General features: G+C 41.1%; 1 protein-coding gene across 27 annotated transcripts in view; it reads right to left on the bottom strand.

Annotated features, from left to right (window-relative positions):
• The window catches only part of Zmynd11 (zinc finger, MYND domain containing 11), an 81,179-nt gene that overhangs the window by 31,645 nt on the left and 29,406 nt on the right, over positions 1-20,128 (bottom strand). For 23 of the 27 annotated variants that reach the window (NM_001347474.1, NM_144516.4, NM_001199141.2 and 20 more), the window contains exons 2-3: positions 18,852-18,986; positions 4,293-4,452 (exon numbers count right to left, since the gene is read on the bottom strand). In NM_001347474.1, coding sequence (NP_001334403.1) covers positions 4,293-4,452; positions 18,852-18,967 — 276 coding nt within the window. In that variant the 5' untranslated portion in view covers positions 18,968-18,986. Of the gene's footprint in view, positions 1-4,292; positions 4,453-18,851; positions 18,987-19,173; positions 19,400-20,128 lie in introns of those variants that run through there. The other 4 variants (NM_001347481.1, XM_006516501.4, XM_006516500.3 and 1 more) reach the window with 3 other exon arrangements.

A 20,128-nucleotide genomic window follows, 5' to 3' on the forward strand; every position in this document is an offset into this window, starting at 1 on the left:
TCTTGCTGTGAGTGACTGCTGTTTCAATTCACCATCTCATACAGATATGAAGTCACGACGAAGATGTTTAAACACTGTACTATTTTACCATAGTTTCTCCAACAGAACTGGCATTTTTACACAGGAGACTGCAATATGTATGTGAGAGCACCAGTGAAAAATGTCTCAGAATATTTCTGGGCTGGAAGAAGGAATTTTAGTGATACAGGATCATAATATGCTGAATCCTCAAAAACAGATATAGTTTCACACAGGAGTGAGCTTTTAGGATATGATTGCTCTACTTAATAATAGTCCAACATTCATTTTTTAAAGTTGTTTCAAGTTCTAAAAATAGACATTAGAGAAGAAGAGGCAATAGGAGCGCATTAACAATGTAATACCACCAAGTGACGCAAGCTCGGTTCATCCTAGTGTGGGGAGAAATTGCCTTCTCTCTCTCCACACTTGACAGGAGTGAAGACAAGCATTGTCCAGCCTCTGCTATGTAAGCAACTCAGGAGACACAACCTGTGAGCCTCAGGAAGTAACCTTGTTTGCCCATTTCTGTTTTACAGATGCTCTTTCCAGAGGTACAGAAGACATTCTCACCTGTTCTTAAAGTAAGAGAGCTGCCTTACTAAAGTCTATCAAACTCTGAATGAAGTGATCAACATATCACAATTTAAAAACAAGTTTTAGGACATCAAAGTGATTGAAATCACACACCAAGTAGTGAAACTATAAAGTCCTAAATGCAGGTATGCAGACCCGTAGCCCACTGAACTTCGTGCAGATGAGAACACGTGGTCTTTCCTTCCATCAAACATTCTTGAGGAGTATTTCCTAGTTAGTTCATAGCCTGGACCTGCCTCTGTGTGCAGATGACAAGCGTTAATACAAATACACAAAGCCTGGGCAGTGTGGAACCTCATATTGTGTTATAGGTGACATGTTAATTACATGAGCTTGTGGGTAAGCTGAGGACATGGGGACACTCACTGCAAAGCAAGTGGTGTATCACCAGGTAGTGAGCTACTCATTTAGTCAGTCAGCTTCTCCTTATATCTTCGATAAGAACTAGTTTTTTCAAGGGCAAGCTCTTCACAAGATTTATGATGGAGAATACTGGTTACAGAGTAAATAGTCTAATATGGTCAATAAGAAGTTGATGCTTCTGGGCTGGAGAGACGGCTCAGTGGTTAACAACACTGGCTGTTCTTCTAAGAACCTAAGTTAAACTTCCAGCACCTACATGACAGCTCACATCTGTGTAATTCCAGTTCTAGGGGATCTTGACACCCTCATTCACACAGACAGACATGCAGGCAAAACATCAATACTCATGAAATAAAAGTAAATTTTTTTAAAAAAATTGATGCTTCTACTATACAACAGACATTTTAAGAATTTTAAAGTTTAATTTGTAAGTAATAATTATAAATTTATAGGGTACAGTGTGATGCTTTGAGATAGACATATACATACATACATACATACATATATATGCACACACACATACACACACACACACACATATATATATATATATACATATATATATATATATATATATATATGGAGAGAGAGAGAGTGGAATGATCAAACCAGGCTAATTAACATAACTAAAGTCCATTCTTTTAGCTATTTAGAAATACACAGTAAATTATTATTAACTTTATTGCCTTTCTGCACAAGAGTTCGTTGCTACGTTATATCCTTATTTACTGGTCCAATACTTGCTTTGGGTATATTTGTGTAGTCTTCATGGACAGATTTTCCTTTAATCCTTGTGGTGATTTGAATGAGAAAGGCCACTACATGCATAGTTATTTTCATGTTTGAATCCCAGTTAAACGGCTTAGGAAGGAGGTGTGTGACTGCGGGTGGGCTTGGAGGTTTCAAAGGTCCACATCAAGCCCAGTGCATGTCTCTGTCTGCATGCCTGCTTGTGCGTCAGGATAGAAGCACTCAGCCCCTTGCCTGTATGCTTGCATGCAACATACTCCCTGAAACCTTAAACAAGCCCCTAATTAAATGCTTTCTTTTTATAAGAATTATCTTGGTCATAGTGTGTCTTCACAGTTATACAACAGTAACTAAGACAATCCTTAATCAAATGAAATAAATATTACTATGCCCACATTACATTGAAAATTCAATGAAGTTTTAAACAATTCCAGACATGTAAGCAAGAAATGCTTAAGACAGACATTACCCCATCCCATAACTACTTTAACTTTGAGTCTTTACAGTTACATATTTTATAAGCAGAAGTTTGATGGACTCAGTTATATTACATATGCATATTTAGTATAAAACTGCTTGTGAATAAGAACCAATTCACATTAAACCTATATAGCTGCTGTTACTTTAAGAGTTCATTTAATAAAAAATAGGAAGAGGATTATAAATATGTTTAAAGAAAACATGTAAAAATAAAAAGGAATATAGGACCTAAAGCTGTGGGAAACATATAAGAAGCTAATTAATTATAACATATAAGAAGCTTGATGAATTAAAGAAATTTCGGTCTGAGGTGGAAAAAAGTATATACACGTGTATATGTATACATACACATACAAATGTATACATACACACACACACACACACATATATATAGCAAACATATATACACACACACATATATATATATAACACACACATATATATACATATATATATATAGCAAACATACACACACACACACATATATATATAAAACAAAACACACACACACACACACACACCCCTTAAAGGAGAGAACAACCCCGTGACTCTATGAACTACGTATACATGACCTACAACTGCAAGAGCGCAGAGTAAGCTCAGTTACACTCCCACCTCAGGCATTCTCCACACAGACTTCTGAATCTCTGAGTATCCACATGCCTGGGACAGAATATACCATCCTGTCTGGACCGTCCTAAGTCACACTAGGCTGTCAGTTTCAGCCGTTGCTCTATCTCGCTACCTGTGTAACCTACTACAACAAGGCTTCCAGCTGCAGCAGAGACTTGACAGAAAACTGCTCTGATGACAACAGTCCCATTTCTTCCCAGGAATATTTCCAGTACATAAGCTAAATTATATTGATACAAGTAATGATTTTCTTTCATGCTTTTTGTTTGCTGAAACATGGATTTTCTTTTCTGAGGTTCTGACATATAAATAGAATTGACAAAGCTTTTAGGTCTGCACAACTTCCTACATTTAGAATTATCAAAACACTTGGTGTTAATTCTACAGTCAGTCTCACTGAATCTATGGGCTTATCTGTCATGTTACCAGAAAATGAAATGAAGTAAAACTTTCAGGAAATTTTGCCTCAATAAACCATTTTTTAAGATGTTATGAGATTTTTAAATTTTTTAATTTTTAGAGAATTATATACTAAATCTTCAAAATATACATTTGAAACCTACTATCTTAAAAGATGTTTATTATAATAACGAAAGCTTTTCTAATTCGTTGGTTAAAATATCAAAAACTATGATGGGGAGAGAGAAATCCTACATATAAAGTGGATCTTTGTGCATGTGTCCTCCAGCATGCAGTCATGTTCTGGAGGTAAGAATAGAGGAAAGCTCCCCAGGAGCAGTCACAGCTACAGCTAGCCGAAGGTCTGCTAGTACAGAACGAAGTAACTTTCTATCCCTCCTGTTTGCTGCTGCTCTCCCAATGCTGCCAGAAGTCACTGGGCACTATGGAGCACAGCCAGTCACTCTTGCTCCTGGGACCGTTGTGCTGTGGATGAAATGACTCAGGATTTGGTGCCACCCCAGAGAGAAAGCTTTCCTAAGCCGACAGCGTGCCCCCCCCCTCCATCCATCGAGGCAGTGTAAACACTGCCCTGCCCTGAAATAGTTTTCAAGTAATATCAGCTGAAGGAAGCACAGAAAAGGTCGTGATTTGTAAGAACGTTTACTTTAATTCAATTTAAATTTGTTTTTTTCGAGACAGGGTTTCTCTGTGAAACCCTGGCTGTCCTAGAACTTGCTCTGTAGACCAGGCTAAACTCGAACTCACAAAGATCCACCTGACTCTGTCTCTCAAGTGCTGGGATCAAAGGTTTACTGCCCAAGCTTAATTTTATATTTTTAGATGCAAGATAACAGACAGAAAAGCAAGAATTTTGCAAGAGTTAGTTTTCTCCTAGGAATCACAAGAAAGCTATCAATATAGAGCTTTAATGTTAATAAAAATGTTAAGAATTATTAAATTTCTAACAGTGAATTTCTATAGGTTATATTAATACTTTAAAAAAAACCCAAAATGCCAATTTCTAAATTTATCAAATAAAATATACTTACAATCTCATCTCCTGGTAACCAATATCCTTCCTGTTCAATACCAGCTTTTGAACCTTTGCAGCCCACTGTTAGAGTTTCGACAATAAGACCATCTTTCACAGCTAAGCTCAGCTGGCGGGTGGTCTCTTTGGGATGCATACCGTGGACTCGGGACATATACCTGAACACAGAGGAAACACACAGTTAGGAATTTCTCAGTAATGACAACTAATACAGAGTAAAATTAAGAAAAGGAAGTCCTTTTATAATGATTTGCATTTATGGAAGAAACAAAGTAAAACAACTCATTAAGAATGTAATTCAGGGGCTGGAGAGATGGCTCAGTAATTGCGAGCGAGCTCGTGCTGCTTGCAGAGGACCCCACTTCATTCTCAGCACCCCATGGTGGCTCACAACTCCCTGCAACTATGGTTCCTGGGGATCCAAGTCTGTTTTGACCTTATAGCCATATATGAAGTTTAAATGTGAAAAGCAAAACCAAAGCATTTGAAGGAAGGCACTGGAGACTTTCTTATACTAGTGTGAAGCTACCTTTTCAGCATAGAACAAAGCCAGAAGTGACAGAGAAGTACCCAATGCCAGTGGTCAGCTTTACACAGACTAGCCGTTTCCACGGGCGGGGAAGCGCAGTAACCTGAGTTAGATGCAGCGGACAAGCTGGTGAGTGATGCTGACCCTAAGGGCCGCACAAGCTCTACGTAGTTCTAAGAACCCCAGCGCACACTTGCAGACCTCCCTTTACAAAATGCTTGGGACCAGAAATCATTCAGACTTGTCATGTCTCCATGCTTTAAAATATTTGAACATACACGAGAGTCCTTGGGGATGGAACCCAGCCTGAACTAGAAACTTTTCTTTTACACATATATGATCTGAAGGTAATGTATGAACTACTATTTGCAATTAGAGTAACTGTGTTCTGCACAGGGCACTTCATGGAATTCTCTACTCATGTCATCATGCTGGCAATCAGAGTGTGAGACTGACTTAAACAGGGTTTGACTTTACATGCTATGAATGGTTTGGCTAGTGTTTATGGTGCACACTGAGCAACTGCCTTCCTACCCAGGTTTGTCTTTCCTACATCTGTCTGCCTAGGCTGTTTTATTTAGGACTTCTATATCTCAGGTAACAATAATGCCTTATTTTAGTTTTTCCCAGGGAATTCTTCAACTATCCTGTTCCATAAGATGCTTAAAGCCAACTACTGGCAAAGGGGCTGTGTGATGCCAGCTAGAGACCGTGTCACTCCTCCGGCCTTGCCTTTTCTGATCCCAGACGGCCAAGTTAAGAAGAACGTTGTTGCATTTTATTACTCCTTGACACATTTGTATCCATGAACTTTTACCATGCAAATGAGGTTTTTGAAGAGCTGTGCCCTCAGGCTGAAACACCTCTACCTTTTACTCAGTAACTGAGGCATCTTTAGCAGCTTACCCTTCCCCTACTGTTACATAAAAGCTAACTCAAGGATTGATTCTCATTTCTCTTACAAAGTAAAGAAAATGGCAAGACTGGGCCAGAGCACACAGTTACTCCGCAGAGGAGTGTGTTGGCTTGAGCATGCACACCTGAAGGAAACCTGCTTCAAAGGAGCTTGATGAGCCAAGAGGACAGCTGATGCACAGGGAGGTGTCAGGAATAGTTCAAGACCTTCTAGTCTTCTATTGCAATTGACTCAGTATAAAAATTCATCAAACAGTGCAGAAGTGTCTAACTATTTAAAGGATATGTTCAATTTCTTTGAACTCAGTACCTTTCTTCACCTCCCCCATTCACTTCCATTCCTGCAGTGTTTCTCCCACTGTCTGCAGCCCTGGGACACTGCTTTACAACTGTGGCAGTGCATCCATACAAGCTGTAAAACGTTTGAAGATGCTTCATCTCCCCTGAGCCAATTCTGCATGTGGAAGGAAGGCCCTCCACCCCACAAGAAAAACAAACATATACAGTTAATTGTAACAGAAAATGTGTATCACCTTTAGAAACATAAGAAACTGTAAGAACTATTCTCCCTGAGACTTATCATCTACCTATGAACCCAATAGTGAAGCAAACTCAGAAACTGCACCCCAGCTACATGAAATTCTGAGAACTGAGCACAGGGATGAAGACAATGCTTTTACCCAGGAAGTGCAGCAAGTCTTTCTGCCCATCAAAACACGAATCCATGGGTGCATGGCCTCACAGCCCTGGAGCACAGCTCCACGCTGATATCAGTTCTAAGGCTTGAGAATAGTCACCATTCTGGTGGTCACATAACACTTTATTCCAAGTGTATGTATGCTGGACAATCTGGATCAACACCTTAGCTCAATGCTCCCCCATGTCCAGCTGGCATGGGCTGCTGTCAGGTTGCTCAGAAAGACTTAGAACCAATTCCCCCAAGTTGTCCTCTGACCTTCATATGACCTTCACACCGCATGTCGATGCACACATGCTTGCATGCACATACACAAAATAAGTACATATTTTCACTTTTAAATTAGTCTTAAAATCATATACAGTTTGACAATTTTAATCTTATAAAAGATGGTCATAGCAAAGTCATATATTTCATCTTGGCTGTTGATAAAAGAAATAAGCAAAATAATTAGGCCTCTGTTTAAATTATCTATAAAATTTTTTCTTAATCTCATTTACTGCATTTCCATTCACAATACCTAGTAGAGTATACTTTGCACAAGAGGGAGGAATTTTCAGAATAAAGCATTAAGATTCCCATGCAAATGGGGCATTGTCTTTCGTTTGATAATTTGACACAGAAAAGTCTTCAGTGGAAAAGGGAGAACTAACTACGAAGGATAATTAATACTGAATGATCAGATCTTTGCACCAGACTGTAGTGGGTCACCACTGCTCCTGAGCTAGCCTGACTAGGAACAGAAAGACAAGACAGCAGAGGACAGGAGAAGCAGAGACACCCTGTCCACTGACAGTTAGTTGTCACAGTCACTCAGTTCCCTTGTCCACTCTGACAGTCGTCACGCTCACGAACACAAACACACACACACACACACACACACACACACACACACACACACACGCGCGCGCGCGCACGCGCGTGCCAGAGTCTGGCACATGTTAGACATGTGCTGTAGCACTGAGTTACATCCAGAAGCCTCCTACATGAGTCCCTTACAAGCATGTTCAATGTTCCTAGTTTTGAACGCTTCTAAAATGGAATCAGACTACATGCATTCTCTGTAACTTGATTCCTTTCCTCAGTATTAAATGTTGGTATTAATCTGGATGAATTAATGTGACTGTCCAGTGTAACAATCTGCTGTATGGACTGTCCCGTGTACGGCTCTGATAGTATTTCTACATTTGGTTCGAGTTGTTCAAGTCTAGTTCTCTTTCCTATGTTGAGTGTTAGTTTTAATCTACATTAGTAATTTTTAAACTTTACTCATATATTTATCAAGATTATGGTCACAATTCATTCTTTTTTGTTTTAACTGACTGTATATACATTCTCAAACTCTCTCTCTCTCTCTCTCTCTCTCACACACACACACACACACACACACACACACCACACTTTTATTTGCACTTCCCCCATCCCAAATCCAGACCTCCCTCAAAGTCTCCTAGGTAAATCATGAAGGAGTCCTCTAAAAGGGAATCTTTTTTTTTTAATTAGGTATTTTCCTCGTTTACATTTTCAAGGCTATCCCCAAGGTCTCCCATACCCACCCCCCCAATCCCCTACCCACCCACTCCCCCTTTTTGGCCCTGGCGTTCCCCTGTACTGGGGCATATAAAGTTTGCAAGTCCAATGGGCCTCTCTTTGCAGTGATGGCCGACTAGGCCATCTTTTGATACATATGCAGCTAGAGTCAAGAGCTCCGGGGTACTGGTTAGTTCATAATGTTGTTCCACCTATAGGGTTGCAGTTCCCTTTAGCTCCTTGGGTAATTTCTCTAGCTCCTCCATTGGGGGCCGTGTGACCCATCCAATAGCTGACTGTGATCATCCACTTCTGTGTTTGCTAGGCCCCGGCATAGTCTCACAAGAGACAGCTATAACTGGGTCCTTTCAGCGAAATCTTGCTAGTGTATGCAATGGTGTCAGCATTTGGAAGCTGATTATGGGATGGATCCCTGCATATGGCAATCACTAGATGGTCCATCCTTTCATCATCTTAACCCAACCAAAAGGCAAGCAGCTCCGGGCCAGGATATTTGCATTCCTGAGCTTCAGGTAAAGAGTAGAACTGTTGCACTGTATAGGTGACATCTATTAATTTTTTTTCCTTTCCCTTTAGGAAATACTGCTGCCTTCTCTATCACATGGTAATTGTGCATATCTTGTTGGCATGAACTACCAATGTCTCCACAAACTGATCTCAACCCATGCTGAACTACCCCCCCCCCCAAATTAACCATGAAAAAGGACAATTTAAACATTCCTTGTCAAAAATGCTGGTAGCTTTGAGTGCTTTCCATCTGGGTATCTCTGCATAACATTTCCCAGCTGAGCATCCCTGATGCTTCACATCTGAAATGCAAACCTGTTGAGTACCATTTTGAGGCTTGAGACCAAAGATTATCTTGATTTTCATTTTCAGACTAGGGATGCTCCAGGATGTTTGACCTAGAACGAGCCATGGAGAACAAGGTGCCAGCTGCCTTATAGTGGTAAGGAGGGCAGGGAATGTTGCCTAGTCACAAAACTTCCTATTCTCTACTGAGATACTGAGTGCAAAGGGTGTTGGCTTTCTAAAGGAAGGTGATGACTTTCTCAATAAAAAAAGATAACTAGTTAACAACAAAGGTGGTAGGAGAATTTGCCTGGTTTATCGAAGATCTCAGGTTTTCAGTTGCTAAAGATAAATCAATGAGTAAAAAGTGTCTATATACCCTCAGTATTTAGCAAAGGCCACTGACTACTGTTGAGTATGTTGGTCATTAGCTCTGGGTATGGAATTAACCCAAGCCAAGAGAAGAGTCCCTTACCCATGGAGATGGCACAGCAGTGAGGAAGGCTGCATTGCTGATAACCATCAACCAACCCATAATATGAGCTGCCACAGGTCTCAAATATATTATATCCTAACTGCAGTCTCCCTTCCTTCCCTTCCCTCCCATTCCTCACACCCCACTCCCTCCCTCCCCATCCTCTCCTCTTCTGGTTCCCTTCAGAAAAGGCTAGGTCTCCAGTGATATCACCAAATACAGCATATCAAGTTGCAATAAGATTAGGCACTTTCCCCTATATTAATGCTGGACAAGGCAACCCAGAGGAGGAGAACAAGGGCCTAAAAAAGCAAGCAAAAGCATCAGTCATAGACCCTGCTCCTCTGTTAGGAGTCTCACAAAAATTCCAAACTATGTAACTATACTGTGTATACAGAAGGCCTAGGTGAGACACAGGCATACAGTTGGTTCAGTCTTGGTGAGCCCCTGTGGGCTAAGGTTAATTGATTCTGTGGGTTTTGTTGTGGTATCCTTGACTCATCTGCCTCCCACAATCTTTCCTCCCCTCTTTAGCAGTTTTACAGTTTTGGTTTTTTTCTTTCCTTTTCCTTTTTCTTTTTTTTTTAAACAAGAGTTTTGTTTAATTTTTTTGTTTGCTTTTTACAGTTGAGTCTAGATTCTAAAGAAGGGAAACAGTACAGAGAAAAAGAAAACTAGATAGATCCTAAGGAGCCACAGAGAACAGATGGACTAAAGACTGAACTGTGAGAGATACAGCTGTTGTGGTAGGAAAGCAAACTGTAGAGAGTATTCTTGTTGATGTCTTGAGAAAAAGAAATTATAAACAGAAGAGCTGACTTAATGGTTAGAAGCATGTAATGTTCTTCCGAGGACCTGAGCTCAAATGCCAGCACCCACACTAGTGCACACCAACTGCCTGGACTCCAGGTCCAAGGGATCTGACGCCCTCCTCTGGCCTCTGTAGACATCTTCTCCACTTGTGAACAAACCCATGCATATACTCATAATTACAAATAAATCTTTTGTAAGACAGGAAAAGGAAGTATTTTCTTATTTATTTATTTCTTATTTGTTTGTTTGTTTGTTTGAGACAGGATCTCACTCTTTGGCCTAGGCTGACATCAAACTCAAGGCAATCCATCTGCCTCCGTCTCTCGAATACTGACATTATAGTGCTGAATTGTCATTCTTGGTGAATAAAAGAAATTCTTAAAATATTTCAAGAGCATAAACTATCAAGGAAAAGATTGGATGCAATGACACTAATAAAGGCTACAAGGGGCAGCTTGGTTGTGTTGTACACATCTTCCGTTCTAGAGCTTAGGAGGCAGAAGCGTGTGAATCTCTGTAGGTGGGAAGCCATCTGGGGAAAAAGCTGAACAAATGATAGAAGGAAATAAAAACTAGAAAAGGCCATCTACACAGTGGAGACATTGGCAACACCAATGGAGAGAGCACCCAGACTTCTGGTTTGAGCCTAACAGCTGGCACAGTGTTACACAATGTTTCTTGATCCTAAGCCTCACTGTATTCACCAGCAGTCATGGTGTGTGTGTGTGTGTGTGTGTGTGTGTGTGTGTGAGAGAGAGAGAGAGAGAGAGAGAGAGACACCAACCCCAGAGTTGTGAAAATTAAATTCCAGCAAATGATGTCCATTACAACAGCCCTCCTGGAAATTACTTCCTCAGTTAATGCAACTAAACAGCTGTTAGTATTCTGTGAGTGCACATGCATGTGTGTATGCACATGTATGTGCATGTGCCCGTGCGATGCTGGAGATAGAACCCAGGGCTTCTTCATTCTAGGCAACCACTCGATCACTGAGCTCCAGTCCCAGTCCAAATATTCATTATTACTACTGTCCCAACTGCTGTACTCCCTACTGACGTCGGTAAGTGTGCGTGACATAATCTAGTTTAAGATATTCATAGTCAGCAAATACTTGTAAAAGCTTCTACAAAACTTTAAGAAATGATAAAAAAAGAACATAAGCACATGACTATGAAAGTAGAGAGAAGGGTCAGGGTTGGCAAACCCCAAACCAGGATCTTGAAGCCTGTGTGTGGTGGATTTTAAAAGGATGCATCTGATGACTTTGATCATGAATGGGGAAAAATACAAAATACAGAATCTGTGATGTCATCACACACCTGAGAACAGCCTTTTGGGTGAAATACCAAGTGGGAAGAGGCTGCACACAAAAGCAGACATGATGGATCTAACTGAGAAGGGCTCTGGATTTTATGTACTATGGGAATCAAGAGTAGTCTAAGAATACAATCATATATGAACATCAGAGAAGTGACTGATAAGCATGGGGCTGAGGAGGACAGAAAGGAAGGCAGAGCTCATCAGCCTAGGCACATGAGCTGGCCAAGCCTACAGAGATCCAGGGCTCTTAGAGTGCAGCGGGAATGGGGAAGCAGGGGGTGAGGCAGGGAGCCATGCAGACAAAGCCTGGGACAGTGGAGCCGCTGGGTAAGGCACTCTGCAGGTGGACTCCAGGAGCCACAAGAAAAAGGTCGTCAAGAATAAGGGACATTGATGGTTAGTGCCACTTCAGAAAGGTGTCACTGGCACTAACCCAGTGACACAAGGGGCAGAGATTGGCAGGGGGGTTGCAGCGCAGGCATGAACAAGGAAAGCAACTTCAGAGTAGCACATCAGACAGATGCTCAGACAGAGGGAACCATTTAACCTAGCTTGAAAAGAGATAGTGAGTGCGTTATTTTAATCCTGTCTGTACTGTAAAGCCCCTGCTATATATTCCTCTCTAGCTACTAGTTAAATAACTCAGTATAGACATTAAACACACTCCTGACCCTTTCTGCCATTTCCCTTCAAATACTACAAACACTTCCTATGATCCAGACAATCTATGTGTTGACTCTCCCTCCTCAAGGCCTTCTAAACACTCTCGGCAACTTTCCCCCAAATGAAGTCTGCAGTATTATAAATCACTACCCTCGCTGTAATCCATGCAAGTAAGCTGAATTCTGCCACACCTATCCCCCTACTTGATACTGCTGTTTTATTCCTTAGTGGTTAATTGTGCTCTCAGGTACCTTGTCTTTAAATTCACAAACATGCAAACAGATAAGCTTCTAAGGCAAAAGTAATGCCCTAAAAATCTTCCCTCTGAAAGAAGCAACTGTGACTGCAGAACTGAGATTCAGCCTGTGACTGCCCAGTGTGACATCAGGACATAATTCTAACAGCGATCAAGTGTGTCTACAGGTCTCTCAGGGACAAAGATCTGTGAAAATGGGAATAAGGATGCAGAAGTGACAGTGAGGGGAGGCGCGGCTGCTACAGCTAACATGTCTAAAGGCTTACATAGGCAATGGTCATTCTCCTCCTCTCTGATAATCCTGAGGGAATAGAATCTCAAAGACACATGTGGCAAAATTTCACATACAACCTGGGTGTCACAGAATTCTACTAAGTGAGCAATATGTGTCTACTTTACCTCCACAGGAAGCCTACACACACAGAGGCCTCACTGTGCAGGTCTAGGTATGTCTGAAGTGTCAGCAAGTCCAGGAAAACTCATGTCACAAGGGGTCACAGGTTACTTTTTGACTGGGATCTGACCTTAAAGTAAGGAACACATGTAATCAACTGTGAACTCAAGTGGGACAAGGTCTCCAATCCAAAGCCCTAGAAATGCAGAGCCACGTGCTCAGGAATTACTTTAGCTGTCTCTGGCAGGCAGGAGAAAGGAAAATGTTCCTGCTGTAAGCATTCTGCCTAGCCAGCAATGCCAATAAAGATAAGAATAATCCACAGTAAGCTCATCAGCATGTGTTTAAACTATCTTCAATAACTACTGAGAATAATTATGACCCTCTAAGACGGTTATAACTATCGAAGGCAGACATGAATACCCTGGACAAAGGAGCAAAAGAAGGTGGCCTGTGCACTTTAATTTTTCTGCAGTGTTTTAATGCCCAGATCATTTAAATAAACAGGAGCAACGAGATAGGAACCACCAGGGTTCAGAAATTCAAGTTCCACTTCTGTGACTGATTCTATTCATAGGATTCTTCATCTTTTGTGCCTTGATTTAACTCTAATGCATAAGAACTAGTACCATAAACACATGAATATTTTTTAAAATACTTGTTTAAGATGAATATTTGAGGCCAAATATTTCAAGCTTTGTTATAAGAACACCTATCCAAACTCCACAGAAGAGGTGTGTACACGTCCATGCACCGACTGTCCCTTGGAAAGAGGTATGTGCACATCCTACTGTTTCTTACATACAGTCACTGCAGGCAAAGAGACCTGCTTTCCTAGCCATCCTCACACATAATTCCAAAATGACTGGTCCTTATAATAAAATAATGGTTCATATGGATCTTATGATAATTACACACCAGTTCCTACAAATGCAAAATGGTTTTTGTTTTGTTTTGTTTTTAATTTATTTATTCTATTAATATGAGTACACTGTGTCTGTCTTCAGACACACCAGAAGGGGGCATCAGATCCTATTACAGATGGTTGTGAGCCACCATGTGCTTGCTGGGAAATAAACTCAGAACCTGTGGAAGAGCAGCCAGTGCTCTTAAAGGCTGAGCCCTCTCCCCAGACCCAGAATGGTTTTATTTACAGGTCAAACTTTACTTTAGATAATACCTTGAGGGCCTCTATTGAGAAGTCCCTTTCTATTGCTTAGACAGATGCTGACCTTCTAAGCAGGTGAGGACAAGCCTCGCAGCGTTACAACCACATTTCACACTGCCTGCTATGAAGGGCTCACTGACAAATGTTTCAGAGAACACAGGAGGGGAACCCGAGGGATGGGTCAGGGGTTAATAGCTCTTGTAGGGGGTGCATGTGTTTAGGTCTCAGCATCCAAGGATCAGTTTAACTGTTCAGGGAATCTGAGCCCTCTTCTGCCCTCCACAGGGGTCAGGCATGCAGACACACACGGAACATGCATACCATAGGCAAAAACTCATATACACAAATAAAGATAAATACAACTACTTTTTAAAGTACATGATATAAGCAAGTAACTTCTCAGTACAAAGCCCAGGGCAATCTCAGGAGAACAGTGGCAACCAGGTGGAGTTTCATACACTGACAGGAAAAAAGAACAATATGCACTGTAGATGCTCAGATTCAGTAGCTAAAGCTCCCTTCATGTAAAAAGCTGCACGTCTAGTGGAATGCTGGGAATTAAAATACCAGCACCCATGGAGTCAGGTAAGAAGACTTTCTGCATGATGGGGTAGTTTGTGCTGTGGGGCAAGAGGTAAACCTAAGAAAACATGAGGCCATATTTCTGCTAATTAAAAATGTCACAAAAAGGAACTTTAGACACATGAATCTAATACAAATTCAAGAAGTGATTTCAAATCCAAGTGAAGTGCTGTGGCTGAAGAGGTGAGCACACTCAGGATCTGCCTGCAATCAGGAAAGTCATAGTCCACTATTTCAAATGCAAGTAAGACACGAAGTCCGTGAGCTACAGAACTATAAGTCAAGAGTAAATAACCCTCAAATGTGGGCCCAAACTTAAAGCCAGTGAAGAAAAGCACTTCAGAGGTACAGTCCCAACTGAGGATGCTTCAATCCCATTTGGAAGGGAGAAGAACGCAATCGTGGGAGATGGGAGCACAGGGATATGAGGCCCTGACACACATACAGCAGAGCACTGCCTAGTGAGAGAAGGTGCACCTAACCCTAGAGAGACTTGAGGCTCCAGGGAGTGGGGAGGTCTGGTGGGGGGAGGGGGAGGTAGGGACATTCTCTTAGAGTTGGGGAAGGAGGTATGGGCTGAGGAACAGTCAGAGGGCAGACCGGAAGGGGGATAATAACTGGACTGTTAAAAAGAAAGGATTAAAGATAATAAAAAAATAAAAAAGAACTAGTTGTAGTAAGGCCCACATTTAAGGATCAGCATTGTAAAGAGAAGTCGAAACAAAACAAGAATGAAAACCTGAGACATAAAATCTGAGCCTAAAGGCATGCACAGTGCAGAAGCTCAGAGCAGACCACACCACTAATAGCAAAGTTGCAAAGCAGAGAAATATCACATCTAAAATAAGAAGAACAGACAAATTCCAGACACAGTGCAGGAAAACAAAGTCCAGCATGGAGTCATGTCAAACATAGTTGGTATGTGAATCCCAGTGGCACTTAGAAGTCCGCAGTCATCGGGTGAGAATGCCCCTTTTGAACGAAGCATCCTCTTCTGCTGGGAACCATGGATGCAGGCGCATGGCAGGGGCAGGGAAGCACAAGGATGAAACAAACTACTTCTCAGATCTAGCACGAACGGCTATAAATATTTCAGAAGGTAGGTGAAGTTAGTTAGCATGTCCCCCCTATAGTGGAGCACAGCTCCATCTACACAGCTTCCCCACAGCCAGTCTACGGATTCATGAAATTCAGAGACTGTGATCACACTTGAGTTACCAGAGCACAGTGATAGACTCCACATGAACAAGGCATAAGAACTGTAGAGCAGACAGCCCAGGTCTCTTAGTAAAACACCCAACAGAAAACAACAGTAAAGAGATGGCTGTGCGATTTACACAGAACCGCACAATTACAGACAGGACCACAGAATTACATGGAGTTAGACAAGATACTTAAGGATATACCAGGCTACAAGCCAGTAAGGTCAAATGCCAGAACACTTAATGTATGACTTTGACTTCATTTTTAACAATAGGGCTGCTCACCAGCCAGCAGAGAGCAGACAAGGTCTTAACAAGAGCTCGCCTAGGGACTTGGGTAACTTAAGGTGCTTTTAAAGTTTAAAAGATACTTGTGTGTTCACACATGAATGAAGAGGATTGTGGGGAGCGGGTGTGGCGGCAGTCCCAAAGGTGCCAGGGACTGCAGCTAAGTCATATGACTTGCACCTGACTTCCTCATATAAGACACAAACATCTTGAGTGCTGCGCAGGTGTACCAGGATACAGGTGAATCCAATTTGGTGGAGATTTGCCCCTGCTGCCCTGATTAGCTGAAGCCTCGTGACTGGCGAGGGGGCGTGGCCTGCGGTGTGTGGATGAGAGAGAGTATAAAAGGAGTGAGAGGCCCAGGGTTCGGGGGAGATATAAACAAGAAGAATCAGGACTGAATAAACTGCTGTTAGAAGGACTGGTGGTCGCGTTGTTCTTGCTGGTCGAGAGCGGGCGCGACAGAGGATCATCTTGATTCCTGACCTAACAGAGCTCAGAGCAGTACTGTCTATCACCACCAGTGCTGCTTCCCAGCCAACCCCAAGAGTGGGACATCAAGGGAAGTAGCATCAGCTAAGAGGCAAAGGCTGGGTCAGGCATTTCCTAGACAGTCTTCTGCTTCCATGGATTTTTTAAGAGGAGACTTACAAATTCATGACCATCTGGTAGGTAAGCAAGTTTATCTGTATTTAAGATTTATAGAGCTTAAGACAAAAAGAAAGAAAGAAAGAAAGAAAGAAAAGAAAAGAAAAGAAAAGAAAAGAAAAGAAAAGAAAAGAAAAGAAAAGAAAAGAAGAAAGGAAATAAGGCTTGGGTCCTCATTTAAAGTTATATTGAGGAAGAAAGACAAAAAGTCAAATCTCATAATGATCCATGATCAGAAGGAGCCGTGTACGGTCCCAATGACTGACTCTGTGGTATTCACTAGTTTCACATACGCCAAACATACACACATAGGTGTTAAGTAGCCAACAGATATATGCACAACTGCTGCAGGCATTCGTCCTCTTCCTCCTTCATCAGCAGGTCACCCAGCCTAACCACAGTGCTCCTGAGATTCCTGGGGCGCTTGGCAGGTGCCCTGAGATGCCCGAAAAAACACCACAATGGAAAAGAGACGTAACCATTTGAGAAACTCAAACTGTTCAAATGTACATGCTTAAGAACGCTTTAAAATTTTGACACAAATAACAATATCTTATTTTTTAATTTCAATGTTTTGCTATAAAAATTTCAGCTATGGCTTTTACAAATCTCAAGTATCTTTTATTCTTTGAGATTTATTTTTAGCCCAGTGAAGGGAATTGAACCTAAGGTGTCACCTGTGAAATATATGTGCTTGACCTCTGACCCGTGTTACATTCCCAGCCTGAGATTTTTGAAAACTACCTATATTAGTATCACCCCTATCCTGTACTTATCATCTCTCAAAATGCTTGCTTTTTAAAAATGAAATGAGCATTAAGTAATAGTTAAAGCAATGTACTCTTTATTACATCTTCTCCACATCTGGGGCACTGTTTTCTTCCTTTAGCCACAGGAGGCAGAGCTGCTATTGGCTTCCTGCCTGTTTCCTAGTCCTTCCCTCTCAGGCAGCCTCCTCATCTTCATATATGGGGACAACATTAAGAATGCATGAGGTTAAAGGCGCACACCTTTAATTCCAGCACTCGGGAGGCAGAGGCAGGCGGATTTCTGAGTTCGAGGCCAGCCTGGTCTACAAAGTGAGTTCCAGGACACCCAGGGCTACACAGAGAAACCCTGTCTCAAAAAACCAAAAAAAAAAAAAAAAAAAGAATGCATGAGGTTAAACGCTATTACCTATACCTATTAATAACAGTTTCAAAGCACTGTGTAAGGCAGCTTTTATACATTTCCTACTTTTCATTTTTAGATACCACCTAACAGATATAAGGCAGGATAAGAATAAAAAAGTTCTATTCAAGTCAACAAAAACTCATGTAAGCTTTTAAAAATGTTATATTAGCTTTATTCTTAAAAAGCATCCAAAGAAATAAAACAAAATCAAATTCCTAACTGCCTTCATAGTACAAAATAAGCAAAAAAGATGTTGTTTTTCTATACTGAATCTTTGTCTACTAAGACAACTAGTTCTGGAAACTAAGGAGAAAAGTAAAGGGGAATTTTTTTTTTTAGTTTTTTTTTCCTTTTTTTAAAAAAATTATTATTGGGTATTTATTTCATTTACATTTCCAATGCTATCCCAAAATCCCCCACAACCTCCCACACCCACTCCCCCACCCACCCACTCCCACGTCTTGGCCCTGGCGTTCCCCTGTACTGAGGCATATAAAGTCTGCACGACCAATGGGCATTTCTTTCCACTGATGGCTGACAAGGCCATCTTCTGATTCATATGCAGCTAGAGACACGAGCTCTGGGGGGTACTGGGTAGTTCATATTGTTGTTCCACCTATAGGGTTGCAGATCCCCCCAGCTCCCTGGGTACTTCCTCTAGCTCAGAATTTTCTTTTTAAACTGAATGCATATTCAATCTCATTTCTTCTAGTAGTTATAAAGTACTCATAATATTGTTTACTACATGAAGCCTGTTCATCTCCATTGAGATAAGCCATGAATGATAGATTTTGATAAGACAGCCTCACTATAGTAAAGCAAATGACTAATAAGCCTTTTAAATAAAAATTTCTTAGGGCAAAAAATGTATAATTGAAAATCTACTATAAATAGAATATATTGATCTTTACTTATCTAGCACTTATTTACAGGGCTTCTAAATATACATTGTCTATAAGTGTTTCTGTTATGTTCCCTTTTCTGTAGTCGTCTACAAGGCAACAGTCACTTCATTTCCTTGTATGAACTGCATTGGAGATAAGGCATATGAGGACTTTACAGTGATGATACTTTTGTTTAAATTTACTTACTTTGTAATACGATCAATGTTGGCAATCTGCTTCTGATTTCTGATAATTTCAATGGCTGCCCAAAGATGCTGGATAGCTTTTGTATCCGCCTGTCGTCTTTTTGTTAAACGTGCCATGACCTGTTTACTTCTTTAGCTGTAGCAATATACAAAAACATAAGGCAGAAGACACGGATTACCAAGGGACCTTCCAACACAGGGGCAACAGCAGCAGCATTTCCTGGCCCTGGCCACTCGGAAGTGAAATGGAGTGTGGCGGCTTTCCATTTTCTACCTTCCAAGCTGCACTTCTACTTAATAAAAGCAAATATTTACTTGGTTACCTCTTAATTAATGATATTCTAAAATCCAAATGACTTAAAAAGGTATTTCCAAGGAGTGTACCGCATACCAATGTCAATCAGTCAATCAATCAATCAATCAATGCAGGCATTTAATGTTTACTCTAAAACACATAAATAAAGATTTCAGTTTTATTACATTGTGTTAAAATCAAACAATACAAAATGGAATTTCTATGTCCTACTTGTTTAGTTTTTATAAACATGTCTTTAGAGAATTCAGTTTTATATACATATGAAAACAATGTTTAAAAAAACAAGCATTAGCCAGGCATGGTAATGGTATATGGTACTGCACACCTGCAGGCCAGCAAGAAACAAACACACAGTGAAACAGAGAATCCAGGTCATTCTGAGGTAAAATATGAAAGGCCAAGGGCTAGGATACCAGACCACAAACTATCAGTAAGTATACAGCTGCCAGAATAGAGGTTCATTTCAGAGCTAATAATTATTATTAAGAAATAACAGTATTATCTTATTCAAATTTTGGTATCTGGACAGGCTGAAGGAGACAGCTGTCAAGTCTCCAGATACCCTTACAACTATCTCCAGGCAAGAAAGAACGGACTACAGTTCGGTGTCTGGTGGGTGACAATGTTAATGAAGACCTATTGAATCTCCAACTCATCTTCACAGTGAGCCCCATGAAACAGGCGACTCGCACTTCTGTGTGCTAGGCCCTTAGTGAAATGCAAAAAGGCAGGTGCTGCAGCATCTCCAGCTGCTGCGTCCTGCAAGGACACAGCAAGTGTGGAACTTGTTCTGACACTTCACTGTACTCCTTGACTCCAGAGAAGTTGCTAGACTTCCATGTCTCTTTCTCCATCCTTCCTCACAGCCTCCTTCCTTCTCTGACCAACTTGAGTGAGACCTGCAGTTGGCACCTGAGCTCATCTTAACCAGAGTCACGGGATATGGTGGCTTCCAGCATTAT

Source organism: Mus musculus, chromosome 13 (genome assembly GCF_000001635.26).
Source record: "Mus musculus strain C57BL/6J chromosome 13, GRCm38.p6 C57BL/6J".
NCBI classification, from domain to species: domain Eukaryota; kingdom Metazoa; phylum Chordata; class Mammalia; order Rodentia; family Muridae; genus Mus; species Mus musculus.